A 13,639-nucleotide genomic window follows, 5' to 3' on the forward strand; every position below is an offset into this window, starting at 1 on the left:
GGATAGGACAGACTTCATCCACATCTACTGTTAAAAGGTTATCTATGTATTGAGGCATTTCCACTGAGTACCTGGGGCTTCAACCCAGGTCGTTTCTGGCAGAGTACCTACTGGTAATTGTGTATTTGTGGAAGTATTTGAGCATTCTCCAGTAATTGGTTACCTTCAGGCTGCAGAAATTTGTCCAAAACACCATCAGGTGTAAAGTGATTACTCTTATGTTTTCTTTAATGAGTTTCAGTAACTCATTAGAAAAGCAAATAATGGCCTGAGGAGAGACCAGGTTTCAAAAATACTGTGACAGTTTCTTTCCTGAAAAGGTTGTCAAGCCCTGGAACAGGCTGCCCAGGGAAGCGGTAGTGTCACTGTCCCTGGAGGGATTTAAAAGACCTGTGGTAGGAAGGAGCATTTAGTGGAGGCCTTGGCTGTGCTGGGTTAATGGTTGGACTCTTAAGGGAGCTTAAGGGTCTTTTCCAACCCACATGATTCTGTGATTCTCTGGCACCTTTTGAGAGCAGTGTACCTTGGGGAAAAAATCCTGAAGTGTGGTGAAAGTGCTCCCTCTTTAGAAGTGATTTTTGGGGCTGTTTCAGTTCCAGTTCTGAGATACTCTGTAATGAGCTGGTGTTAATTCTGGTTTGAGAAGTGGCATTACCAACTGGGTCAAAACTTCCAGAGTGCAGTACCTTCTACACTGGAGCATTTCTGTGTGATAAAGCTGAACTCTGACAGGATAGTAGTATACAGGACGCTCCAAGATATTTATTGGAAGTTTAGTTTTGGTTTGAGGTCTTCAAGTCTCTTAGTTTGAGCTTGTGGTCTGACTTCTTCATGGTTGACCTGGATGATGGGGTGGACTGCACCCTCATCAAGTTTGCAGATGATACAGACTTCATATATCATGAACTAGGAAGTGGAAAACTGGGTACAGTGGCTGATACACCAGATGCCTGCCGGGGCAGAGAGGAAGCTCATGAAACTTAACGCAAGGAAATGTAGAAGGAAGCATAACCTCTTATTTATATAAGAGGTCTGTGCAGCCTGGAGGTCAGTGCTCTGGAAAGCAGCTTTGCAGGGCATGCCCAGAGGTCCTGGTGGACACCAAGTGGAATACAAGCCAGCTATGTGTCTGGGGGGGGGGGGGGGCAAGAGGCGGTCCAGAGTGTCCTGGGCTGCATTAGGGAGGTTGCAGAAGGTCAAGAGAGGTGATCCTTCCCTTCCACACACCACCAGTAAGGCCCCACCTGGAGTGCTGGGTCCAGTGCTGGGCTTCCTGTTAAAAGGACATGGTATTAGGTGAGAAGTCCAGCAGAGGGCCATGAAGATGATGAAGGGGCTGGAGCATCTCTTGTGAGGAAAGGCTGAGAGAGCTCTGTTCAGCCTAAGGAAGAGAAGGCGCAGGGAAACTTATCACCATGTATAAATACATGAAGAGAGGGTGTAAAGAGAGTGGATACCCAGTGACAATAGGCACAAGCTGAAACGTGAGATTCTGCTTATGCTGGTAGAGACCAGTGATGAGAGGTGTTGCTCAGGGGTCGGTGTTGGCACTGGAAGTGTTCAACATCTTTGTGGGTGACATGGACAGTGGGATCGAGCACCCTCAGCAAGTTTGTCAACAATACTGAGCTGTGTGGTGTGATTGACATGCTGAAGGGAAGGGATGGGATCCAGAGGGACCTGGACAGGAAGAGGTGGGACAGTGCGAACCTCATGGAGTTCTACAAAGCTAAGTGCTAGGTGCTGCACCTGCGTCAGGGCAATCCCAAGCACAAACATGGGCTGGGAGAGACTGGTTTGAGAGCAGCCTTGAGGAGAAGGACTTAGGGGTGTTGGTCCATGAGAAGCAACCCATACCCCAGCAGTGTGCGCTTGCAGCCCAGAAACCAACCGTGTCCTGGGCTGCATCATCAGCAGTGTGATGGTCTTTAAGGTCCCTTCCAACCCAAACCATCCTGTGATACTATGAAATGCCCACCAGGTGACATAGCTTCAGGATTTCAACCTAGGGAGAGTTAATGTATTAGCAACAAATTAGTTTTCCCTAGTAACTGCTCACATGGTTTTGAAGTTTCCTGCCCCACCCCACAGATAACCAGCAGTCATCAAGATGACTTTGTTTCTTCTGTATTCCTGTTATTTCATACCATTTTTCCTGATTGAAAAAGAAATTATTGTCTTTTCATTGGCCTTGGAACCCTGCCCCCACAAAACCTGTACAATTTTACTGTATGTGATGAAAAGACTTGCTCAGAAGGAACTTGGGGAGATGTTGCATAGCCACCTCCTGGGGAAGCTTTCTCTTGGCTGGAGTTTGGAACTCACTGACGGCCACAAAGGGTCACATCTGCATTTTTCCCTGCGGTCATATCGTGGGGAATCTGAGTAATGGTGTTTGGCACTGATTTACTTCTGGAATTTAATTTGTGCTCTTCAGAAGCATTCCAGTTTCTGAGGACAGATCTTACTGATTCATCTCAACCATTCACTGCAAAAATGAGTGACAAGCATGCTAAAATTTGGAGAAAGAAGAAGGAAAAAAATCTAGGCCCAGCTTCAATGTGGAAGCTCATTTAGGCAATGCTTCTGGCCAACAGGATTGGTTAGAGACCTTCAGCACTGTTTGCATAGTAGTGCTGATTAGTCTGAAACAAGAGTGGAACAATTAAGTAGTAGGAACTACAGGTCTTTATAACAAGAAGATGCACAAGTGATCCAGTGAATCAACAGAGGAGCTGATGACATCACGGTATTGCTTAGCTGCTTAGTCCCTGTCCTGGAAGAAGAGAATGGACAAAATGAGAAGGTAATAGAGCAAAAAGGAAGCATTCTGCATTTTTCATCCTTAAGCATGGCTAGTAAAGACATTGTATTGTTCAAGGACCAGTAGATCTTGCATCCTAACCTCTTCAAAGGGAGAGGTAAAACAGTCATCGCCTCCTGCACCTGCATGCACCCAGCATCAAGCAGAGCTTGTAAAATTCTGCTGCAGGAGATATTAACTCATTTTCCTCACCTCCACCTCAGTAAAAGCGTGAGGTGTCTGTCTCTGTGTTGAGATAACTTTTTTTAAGATTTGAAATAAACCACATGGGCCATGATTTGTCCAACATCAGTCCTAGTTCTCAGTCGGTGTGACAACAATTAACTTGCAGGTGTTTCTCCTGTTCTGAAAGGCCAGGTGTCAAGGGTGAGGTTGCACACTCACAACATGCTGTCTGCTACAGGTAATGTGAATGCATTCTCTCTTCAACCTTGGAAGTATTTTGTGTAGACTCTGTTCTTAATGTCACCTATAGAGAGGACATTGCATATCTGTTAATTAATATTCAAAGCAAAAATTCCTATGACTCATTCTTACTCTGTAGTTTTATTCCAAGTCTGAAAATTCAAGTTAGGTTGTTCAGCAGAAAACCCTCCCTCTGAAGTGAGGACTGTTATTGGGCATGTTACTTCTTGCTTTACTATACATCCTTTGGCAGGTGACATTCATTTTCATCACCCCACTTAAATGGGTCTGCATTAAGATCTGGATTTTTCTTCCCTAGTAGAATGAGAGTGCCACTTAAGATAATCTGACACAAGAGTAGTTCCTCTTCCCCAGCTCAGAGAAGAACAGATGACACCTATAAACCTGGTAATCAGGGTAAATTTGAAATTTCTCTGTAGTTCTGAAGAACAGTTTTTAGTTGAAGTTAGACTTTAAAATCGGTTGGCTCTGTGAAGACGGTTTAGGAGAATGAAGCAGGGTGAGTCTTTGCAGGTGTTCATTAGTTGACTGAAGCACTAGGTTCTGCTCCTAAAGGATTATGGAACTGACTGGAGCCAGAGCCCACACAGTCTGTGCGTGCACGCACATACTTCTTTCTAAAAGAACATTTCAGTGTCTTACAGGTTTGTACCATCTTGCGTGATAACCAGAGGAGCCAGTTGCTGTCAGACTCTTCATGTTCCCGATCCACAGTCTCCTGTGGGACTGTGTGATGAAACTAGAAGCAAGTTCTATGTAACAAGACCTCTCTTCTGCTTCAAAGAAAAAGGGAAGCAGGCAGCACAGAGCGAGGGGAATCCTTACTTTTGCAGTGCAGATTTTTGAGGCTCCTGTTAGTTGGAAACCAGGCAAAGCAAACATTTATTCAGGAATGGTTTTTGTTTGTGCACTTATCAAGGCTAAAAGGGAGCTGTTGCTGCCGAATATCCGGCCTTCCCTACCCTCTGGCAAGACCCTTTATCAAATTTCCTATCATTCCTATTCATTAGCAGAGGGTTTTCAGGTTGTTCTGTCGTTGCAGTAGTTTAGGCTGGAAACAGGCTAAAAGCTTGTTCTGCAGTGTGCAAAATGGAGGTGGTAGCTATTTTAAGGCAATATATCACCACCTTCCCTGTTACTTAAGACCTGGCAGCTCTCTCCAACATATTCACCAGCTGAAGAGTATTCTGGCATGGTGGTGATCTCTGCTTTTGATTCTGAGGGGGAGGAATATGCAATTGTAGGGTTTGCAGCTCTTTGAGTTGCCAGCTGCCTCGGGCTGACCTGGCAGTTCTCCATCTTGGCCCTCTAAGCTGTCTTGAAAATATGTAAAGTAGTTGGATGAACATTTTTTGCTTGAACCTGCCCCATGCTTGGTAACTAAAACACGCTCTTGCTTGAATTCGGCAATACCAACCTGTAGATGGTCTGTTTTCCCATTATTGTGGATTTGCAGAAGGGTTTCAGGGTGCATGGTTACACGAGCATCTGAAAAGAACCTTTCTCAAAACCAAAACCTCTTTGGAGCTTCCCTGTCATCTATTTTAGATCCTACTTTTCTTCCCTCCTTTCTCTGTACTTTCCATACTGGTGTTCATCTCTTTTCCTCACAGTCAAAAAAAATCTCTTAACAAAGAGGGATGAGAGGAGAACCAAACCAGAGTGCTAGAAATGATAGGTTGGTTTGGGTTGGAGGGCACCTTGAAGAAGTCACTTCCCTGAAACTCATTTGGAGTTGGCTTTGGTGGGAAGCGCACATAGAAGCGATCTAGGCTTGTTGCATCTCACAATCCTTGCAGTGTTTGGTGTCTGTGGGAAGCCAGGGTGCTTCTGACAGCTCACAGCAGCTCTGGTTTGGTGTTTTACAGTATCTCTTTACCTGAAAAATGCTCTAACAGTGATGGCTGAAGCAGTTGGTCTGGTGAATTTCGTTCTATCACTGGATGATTCCTTTCTCGCTCTGTCCTTTTTTTATCTCTGCTGTCAGTCTGTCTCAGGTATCGCTGACAAGATAGGTGCTGTCACATGCCTGTATAAGATTAAAAAATTCAAGAACTAGTGTTTTAGCATCTTACTGAAATGACAGTTGTAATGCAGAGCACATACTTTGCGTGTTCTTCCATCAGGCATTCTCAAAACCTTTCATCAACATGAATATTCATATATCACTGTGATATAAGTAAATATATGTCCCTTCTTCCCTTGTGGGGACATAAATACATGTTGCTGTTGGCTCAAGGTGAGGGAGCTTTTGAAAAGAGTCCCAACAGTAGGTCTCATTCCTGAGCTTTGCTGCAAAACCACACCATGAGCAATCTGCAATACCTAGATCGTGTTGCAATAGGGACTATAGGAGCCAAACATTAAGTGTGTAAGGACAACAGGGTCTGTTTTAACCTTTTATTTAGATCTTTGAAACATGCATTTCATCTGGGGCCTTTTCTGTAATGGTAGTTGCTAGAAATAGGGATTATTAAAAAAGCTGTAACTTTTTTTCTGTGCTGGACAATCTGCTAGGCAGCCCTGTTCCTGATAGGTGTACATCAGTGTCTTCTAATGCCACACAGCTGCTCTAGTCTCAGTAAAATATCATAGAATAGAACCCTAGAATGGTTTGGGTTGGAAGGGACCTTAAAGCCCATCCAGTTCCAATCCCATGCCACGGGCAGGGACACCTTCCACTAGAACAGGTTGCTCCAAGCCCCATCCAGCCTGACTTTGAACAGTTCCAGGGATGGGGCAGCCACAGCTTCTCTGGGCAACCTGTGCCAGGGCTTCATCACCCTGCCAGGGAAGAACTTCTTCCTCAGATCTCATCTCGATCTCCCCTCATTTGAAATTTGAAGACAATATCACCAAAGACAAAAGCTCTTGCTCTTGCTGAAGATAATAACCTGTGAGAGTAGAGCCATGACTGAAAATTCTTATCACTGTCTTTAGCAGTGCTGAGTATTAGAATTAGGACTTGTTAGCTTATGGGGAAATGGAAATAATTCCATATTCTTACTCAACATAGCTTTTGTTGGCTAAGCAGACTGGAAGTGTAGAGGAAGCTGAAGGAGCCAATCAATGTGGCTTGCAGAAAACTTTAGACTGGGTAGAGAAAATCTAATGCTGGTTTATGTCGCCCTCTTCTTTGCCTGCTGTGGGGAGGGACTAAAAAAGACGTAGGGAGAATACAGATCCTTTACTACAGCATAAATCCTGTTCCATACTCACAATTTAATCAAATTGCAGGTAAACACTGAAGTTCATTTAGCTGTCAAGAGATGTACCCTGACCACATGCCTGAAGAGAATGGTGGAATATGGGAGTCATGGTTGCCCCAGTCTGCCAGCGGCTGCAGCAGGATGTAGTCCTCAGCAATACACGGACAGCTCTTGATTTTATAGTTTTTCTTTCCATCAGAAATTTGCCTTTTGTTCTTCTCATTTTATTGCCCTTGAGTCTTCCAAGAAATGCCATTTTCTCCTTCCCCCATTGCATTTGCATGTACTTCCAGATTTGTTGGACAAGTTTGAAAATCCTAACGTAATAAAACCCAACAAAACAAGAATTAAAACCCTTGGTCATTCAGAAATAGCCATTCAGGAGCTGTGAGTTGCTGTGTCCATTATTTTGAGAGGTGGTTTGTGCTGCAGGATGGGAATTAGCTTCTTCCTTTCTACAGAAAATGAAACAACGGAAAAAACAAATACTGAAGTCTTGGTAGCTGCCCCCCCCTGCAGCCTGAAGGTGGTGATGCCCTGGCACAGGTAGCCCAGAGAAGCTGTGGCTGCCCCATCCCTGACAGTGTTCAAGGCCAGGTTGCACAGAGCTTGGAGCAACTTGATCTGATAGAAGGTGTACCTGCCTTTGGCAGGGTATGAGCTTTAAAGTCCCTCCCAGCCCAAACCATTCCAGAGTTCAGTGATTTTCCCTTAGATTTATGGACACAGTCATGAGCATCAAAATCATTTAGTGGAAAAAAATCTTCTTCCTCAGTCACCTCTTCCATTCATTTTGGTTTGTTTATCACATACACTTGCTGTTACTACTTTAATTTATGTCTCAGTCTCAGTCAGATGCAGGCTGATTGCTGAACCTCCTCCAGGCTTTTGATTTCAGCAGGTCATTTTTGACAAGCAGATGCTCTGTGTTGTTTGCAGGACTAAAACTACTGCTGTGAGAGAAACCTCCAGGTTGTGGCTTCTGTTGGGCATTTTCTTCTCAGATGTGTTATGAACAGATTTTATTGCTCCTTTTTCTCTTCCCTTCCACTGCACAATGAAATGATAATAATTAGGTGGTGTATTTTTGTCAGGCTAATAAAATAGCAAACCCAACAAGCTTTGCTTCCGATTTCATTGTTCTTTTCCAGCCATTTGTTATTTAGTTTGAAGGCTTGGCTTCAGTTGTAGCTTGTACCTTCCATGGCCTTTGGTGATCCAAGGTAATCCCTAACAAAATGCACAGAGTATTGCATGAAAACAGTTCCAAGGCCTTTATATTTATTCTGGCACTATTGCAAGAAAAGCTCATCTATAAACAGGAAAATATGTCAGAAATATAAGGCTGGATAGATTGCCATGCATCAGACAGCACAAAGAAGTTGCATTCTCTGCTTCATTCTGGTGCTGACAGTTCCAGCTTGTTGGTCTCTATCTCTGTAACAGCAGTCTTGCTTTTTCCACCAGTTCAATTCTATACAGTTTTAACCACCTATAGTGTTGAGAGCCTCTGGAACTGAAAATACTGTTCTAAACTCCCTGAAACCTCAGTTTCTCAACCTTCAAATAGTTTGTAGTCTTTGTTGTGGGTAGCTGCTACAATTGCCTGAAGATTGTAGTAAAGGAGCAAGAAGATAAATACTTTGTAGTTGTTTTGGTGTCTCATTGCTACTATTCGGAGTGCACCAATGAAGCCAGTGACAAATACTGGAAATAGTTTAAATGTTAAGGAGGAAAAATTGTTTATTAGTATAGTGTTTGAGTCAGAAAGGCAGCCATGTTTCCTGATGAAATGCGGTGAAAGTCTCATTTTTGTGTGGGCTATGGAATAGTAAAGACATGGCTGTGCTGAATGTTCTTAGCGCTGCTAACCTTCAGATAAGGCCCTGTAAGAACTTCAGTTCTTTTTCTCCAAGGACTTTTAGTTGTCTCTTTCCAGTGGAGAAAGACCAATTCTCTCTTGTGTTGAGGAAACACGTCAAAGAGTTCTGATGAGAACTAAAGCCCTCTTGTATTGCAGCTGTGTCTGCTGTCCTGCAGAGGTTGGCTTCTGCTGGAGTAGGCTCATTTTTTTGAGCTCTTCTGTCTAAAGCCTCATTTAAAAAACAAAACAAAACACCACAATGTTTCTTGCTTGCATCTTAACTGTAGTTACCCACTGCTGAAGCTGCCACTGCCTGGAACAGGACCTGTGGAGTACAGCACCCCCGTGAAGGATTACTCTGCACCCTCTCCAGACGCAGGTCTGCAGCAAGGGGACCTCAGTGAGCGTCCCGACTGGGTGAGTCCTGCACTGAGGGGCTGGGGGTGTGTGGAGTGAATGAAACGATGGAAGATCCCTCCTGAGTTACCTGCACTTTAATGGATCGATGGAAAATACTTCTGGGGATGTGTTGCTTTGTGTAACTGCTCAGTTTAGGCTGTATTGTTTTGTATCAGTGGTGCTCTATCAGAAAAATGGAAAAATTGAAGAGTTAAAAGCTCTGAAATGCTCTTTAAGAGCCCATTTTTCAAGGATAACATTATCTGAGACAAGTAGCACACTTTTAAAAGCATTATTAGGTTTTAAATAAGCTTAATAAATGGGTTTGGGGATAACAGGTGCCAATTTCCTAACATCTTATAAAGGCACACAGCTTCCCTAGAGCAGCAGGACAAACCTCCTGCTGACCCCGCTTCCCATCGCCGCTCATGGCTTCCTCCTCCAAAGGGCAAGAGTAAGATTTGGTCGGCATTTACTGCTGTGACTGTCTGTGGAGATGCTACCAGTAATTACAGGGGTGGGTTTCGTGTTGTCCGGCTTTCTCTGAAGGGATCTGGGTTTTGGCTGTCAACCAGCTTCTCCTTCAAAGATCTCTGACTACCTATCTGTCAGAGTGGGAATGTCTGTCTGGCCTGGAGGTGGAAAACAGACTGTCTAGCTCCTCAGCTCTTGCAGTTTCCTCTACTTTGGCTTTAAAAGATACTGCATCCAGCACATTTTGTTTTTCCTGATGGGGTAGGTAGCCTAGGCTTCACCTCCAGGACACAGGCTATTTTCTTAAGGTCAGTCAAGAGCTTTTCATTTGAATTGAATTTAGGCAGCCAAAGACTCTGTCTGTGGAGTGAACTGCTATTCTGTGGCCTAGGGAGCGTAGGAATGTTTTAAGAACCTGGTGAAGTGAGTGTAACCTGAAAGTGGGGTTTGGTTTTGTTTTTGATTGACCGACGCATATCATTCAGGTGAGATTTACATGCTTATGTTAAGGGTCAAGAGCTAACTTTTGTATGAGCAAACTGGAATCCTGATGCTTTCCAAGAAGGCTGGTAACCTGGTCCAGGAAACCAGGAAACAATTCAAAACTCATCCTTTGTAACCTGCATTTTTCTTTCTCATTCTGGTGTCTCTCTGAAGTAGAAGTTAGCTTTCGGTTTAATGCTTCTGATGCCTCCAGCTCTCGACTCTCTCCATGTGTGCTCCTCTCACTGTGATAGAAATAATTTGCTGCCTTCTGCACTTGCTGGTACCTCTGAGAGCTTTTTGCACTGTGCTGTTAACTCAGGCTGCTGCTGGCTGATTAAATCTTCCCTATGGTTCTATAATTCTGCTTTGTTGCCTAGTTCAGCTAATAGAACACAAAAGCTCTGTCTGCCACAGCATGTCAGCACTGCAGTCCCCAGAGCTGGGTCAGCAGCCTGGGCGCAGACACCAGGAGGATTTAAATGGCACATGGCCGAGTCACCACAGGTTGGGGGAACCACAGTGTTGTGAGAGGCATCTGTGAGAGGCAGTGAATCCCAGCTCCTGCCTTTCATTCCAGTACCAAATTCAGCAGGAGCTGGGAGCTTCTGCCTCACAAAGAATTGCAATAGACCGATGCCAAAATGGCCAGTGGCATTTTGCCTTTTTGAGAAACAGACTCCTTTTGTTCTTGCTAGGTTCCTACTGTCATGTTTCACCTCTAATTTGGGAAAGGAAAATACAGTCTGGCAAACCCCTTCCTGAAAGGTTGCCAAGCTGCGGTCTAATTCTGCTAAGCAGCTTCCCACTCACCGTATGTTTTCATTCTCCCTCTGGTTTTCCCCACAGTATGTTGGTGCTCCGGTGGCCTACATCCAGCAGATCTTTGTGAAAGCTACTGTGTCCCCATGGCAGAAGAACTTCCTTGCTGTGGATGTATTTCGTTCACCCCTCTCCCGCGTCTTCCAGCTAGTGGAGGAGATTAGAAACCATGCCCTGAGAGACAGGTAATTACTATTCATTACGGGTTGTGTAGAAGGCAGACTGACCCACTGGCTTACACACCCATCTTCTCAATTACTGCCTCGTAGTTCTGATTATTAGCTTTGAATTTGTAAGATTCTCAAAATTAAAAGAAAATGAGAGGTCACTGCAAATAAGTGACATTGTATTAATGCTGCATGTAGGGCAGGTTATCATAGTCATAGAATCCTAGAATGGTTTGGGTTGGAAGGGACCTTAAATCTCCACTCTTTCAGCTTAAAGACATTCTCCCTTGTCCTGTGTTCAGCTTTTGCACGGAGAGTGTGCCTGTCCTCTAGTCACTGGTAACTGTCAGGAACCTTCCAGTTGGAGTCTTGGCAGAGAGGTGTGAAGGGGGCTGCCAAGGCTATACATGTTACAAAAGATAGTAGCGTTGTGTTTTCCCTCTGTAAGCATGCAAACTTCTTATTAAGGGAAGTTCTTTTAACCCCACTGTGTCTATTGTGAAACTCTTACTCATTTTGTGAATTCTTCTTCATAGGCTGGAGCACCTGTGCTATAGAGACAGGCTGAGAGAGCTGGGCTTGTTCAGCCTGGAGAAGGCTCTGGGGAGATCTTAGAGCAGCTTTCAGTGCCTAAAGGGGTCAACAAGAAAGCTGGAGATGGGCTTTTGACAAGGGCAGGTAGGGACAGGACAAGGAGGAATGGCTTTAAACTGACAGGGGGGAGATTGAGATGAGATGTGAGGATGAAGTTCTTCCCTGTGAGGGTGGTGAGGCCGTGGCACAGGTTGCCCAGAGAAGCTGTGGCTGCCCCATCCCTGGCAGTGTTCAAGGCCAGGTTGGATGCAGCTTGGAACAACCTGGTCTGGTGGAAGGTGTCCCTGCCTGTGGCATGGGGTTTGGAACTGGATGAGCTTTAAGGTCCCTTCCTAAAATGTCCAAACCATTCTAGGATTCTAGACTTCCACATGGTTGGGGATGTTCTCCTGACTTTTCACTTTGGCTCTGTTTAAGACCAGCTTAAACATGCTTTATTTTGTCCTGACACAGTCTTTGTACAACAATAGCTTTCCTCTGTTTCATATATTTACAGGGAGAACTCATACCCCTCACCCCAAATCCTCATTTGTTAAGCTAAACTTATAAGACTCTGTGCTTACTCCAGTAGGCTGTCTCTGTATTCAGGGTGTCACACTGGTTGCTCCTTTTGGGACTGTTTTTAACGTATCATTCCTGATCGTGGGAGTTAGAATTGTACACACTATTCTCAGAGAAGTCTCATTTGTGTGTTATTTTCCATGGAAAAGCTTTTCCTGAAATACTAGACTGCAGGTCCTTTTTTCATGGCTGGTCACATCACTTTTACACATTATAAAGTGATTAACATCTCCATGTCCCTCTCGTCATTTCCAGCTAATGAGCTGGAAGGTTAGAGCAGAAGTTCTTTAGAGTCCCCAGGTGCACTTTGTATTGTTAATAGAAATGGGATTAAGTTTATTCCAGCCCTTACATGATCCAGTTCAGATATTTTATTCTCTTTCTGTATCAGCAGGGTTTCTTTATTTTGTGTTACTGGCAGACGTCTCTGTGTCTTCTTCCAAGATTATAAAGAAAAACATATAATAATCCTGGTTCTCTGAACTGCCTGTGTGAAATTCCATGTTGTTTTCCTCAGTACTGGTGGTTCCCCTTTCAGCAGCTCCATCACCAGTTTTCTGTTAACCTGGTTCTTTACCGCATCACCATTTTTGTGCTAATTTTTGTGTCTTCTTGTAAAATAAAGCATTTTCTGTGTGGTGCTGCAACAAAAGCTTTCTTTGGGCTCAGGTAGATGAGAGCTGCTGTGCTTTCCCCATGCAACAAGGGAGGCATTTCTAGAAGAGCTCAGATGAGTTTGGCATGTTCTCTCTTGATAAACCAAGAAGTATTTTCTACACATTAAATTGCCTCTGTTTTTTTTTTTGTTTGTTTGTTTTAATAGTTTTCCTTCGATTTCTAAGTCTTCATCTGTGGTGAAGTGTCTGGCTGGGCTTAATTCTAAGGGCAGAAGGGCTTTCCTACTTGTCAGTCTGTATTCAGGGAGAGTGATGGTGCTAAGAACAGGTGAAGTGTGGTGACAAATGGGGAGATTAGAGTCTGATCATCTCCCAGCTTTTCAGCTCCGAGCTTTCTTCATTCTTTGTCCTGCAACTCACACAAGTAGGGAAGATTTACTGCTTCTTCCTACTTCCTTGGCAGCATCCTTCAGTGATTATTTTTTAGAGTGGCCACTTCACTGCTCTGTGTGATGATTTGTCCTTTTTCCTTTAAACCTGCCCTTGCAAGCTAGGTACCTGCTCTCTGTGTGCTCATTTTTTATGAATGCCATTTACAATGTCAAACGTGGAGCTCTTCCCCACCAGCTCACACAGCCTTGGGGCTGACATTCTTCCTGTGTTTCTGCCTCATCTCCTCCTTTATCACGTGTCACTGTAGATAGTGATCTGTATATAGTTGCCAATTACTGATTGTCAAGGTAGAAACAGCTTGCTCCTGGGACACGTGTTGTCTTGTCGTTATCTCTCCTTGGTGGTGCCCTTGATAAATGCTGATGCATTATGGAGGCAAAATTAAACTTCCATGGCCACCAGAAGAAAGAGACTTGAGCACTTAGACCTAAACCTTGGGAAAAGGCTCCCATTTTGGTGACAGACTCAGATATTACAGGAAACATCTAACTTCAGTATAAATTCTGAAATTATCTCAAAAGGTGTTATCAAGTGCCTTGTGGTCAGGTGCTTTTCTCAGTATCAAACTTAAGTGCAGCTGATTTTCTTAATGTTAAAAAAAAGCATTCTTTTGTACTAAAGTACAGAAGGAGCTGAAGGTTATTGACAAGAATAGGAAACACAAGGTAATTATATTGTCATCCACTGTAAGCTTGCTGAAACTTGGAGCACTCATCGTTTGAAGGAACGTCAAAAGTGACATGAAA

General features: G+C 43.9%; 1 protein-coding gene across 2 annotated transcripts in view; it reads left to right on the forward strand.

The window, feature by feature from the left end:
• Window positions 1–13,639, forward strand: part of SCAP (SREBF chaperone) — a 64,026-nt gene that overhangs the window by 20,663 nt on the left and 29,724 nt on the right. For both annotated transcript variants that reach the window (XM_061474436.1, XM_061474435.1), the window contains 2 exons: window positions 8,611–8,740; window positions 10,529–10,686. In XM_061474436.1, the coding sequence (XP_061330420.1) occupies window positions 8,611–8,740; window positions 10,529–10,686 (288 nt within the window). The remainder of the gene's footprint in view (window positions 1–8,610; window positions 8,741–10,528; window positions 10,687–13,639) is intronic.

The sequence above is a fragment of the Pezoporus flaviventris genome, unplaced genomic scaffold, assembly GCF_033815535.1.
Source record: "Pezoporus flaviventris isolate CSIRO_AGI_PZ_B2104156 unplaced genomic scaffold, CSIRO_AGI_Pfla_v1 ptg000079l, whole genome shotgun sequence".
Lineage (NCBI taxonomy): Eukaryota > Metazoa > Chordata > Aves > Psittaciformes > Psittacidae > Pezoporus > Pezoporus flaviventris.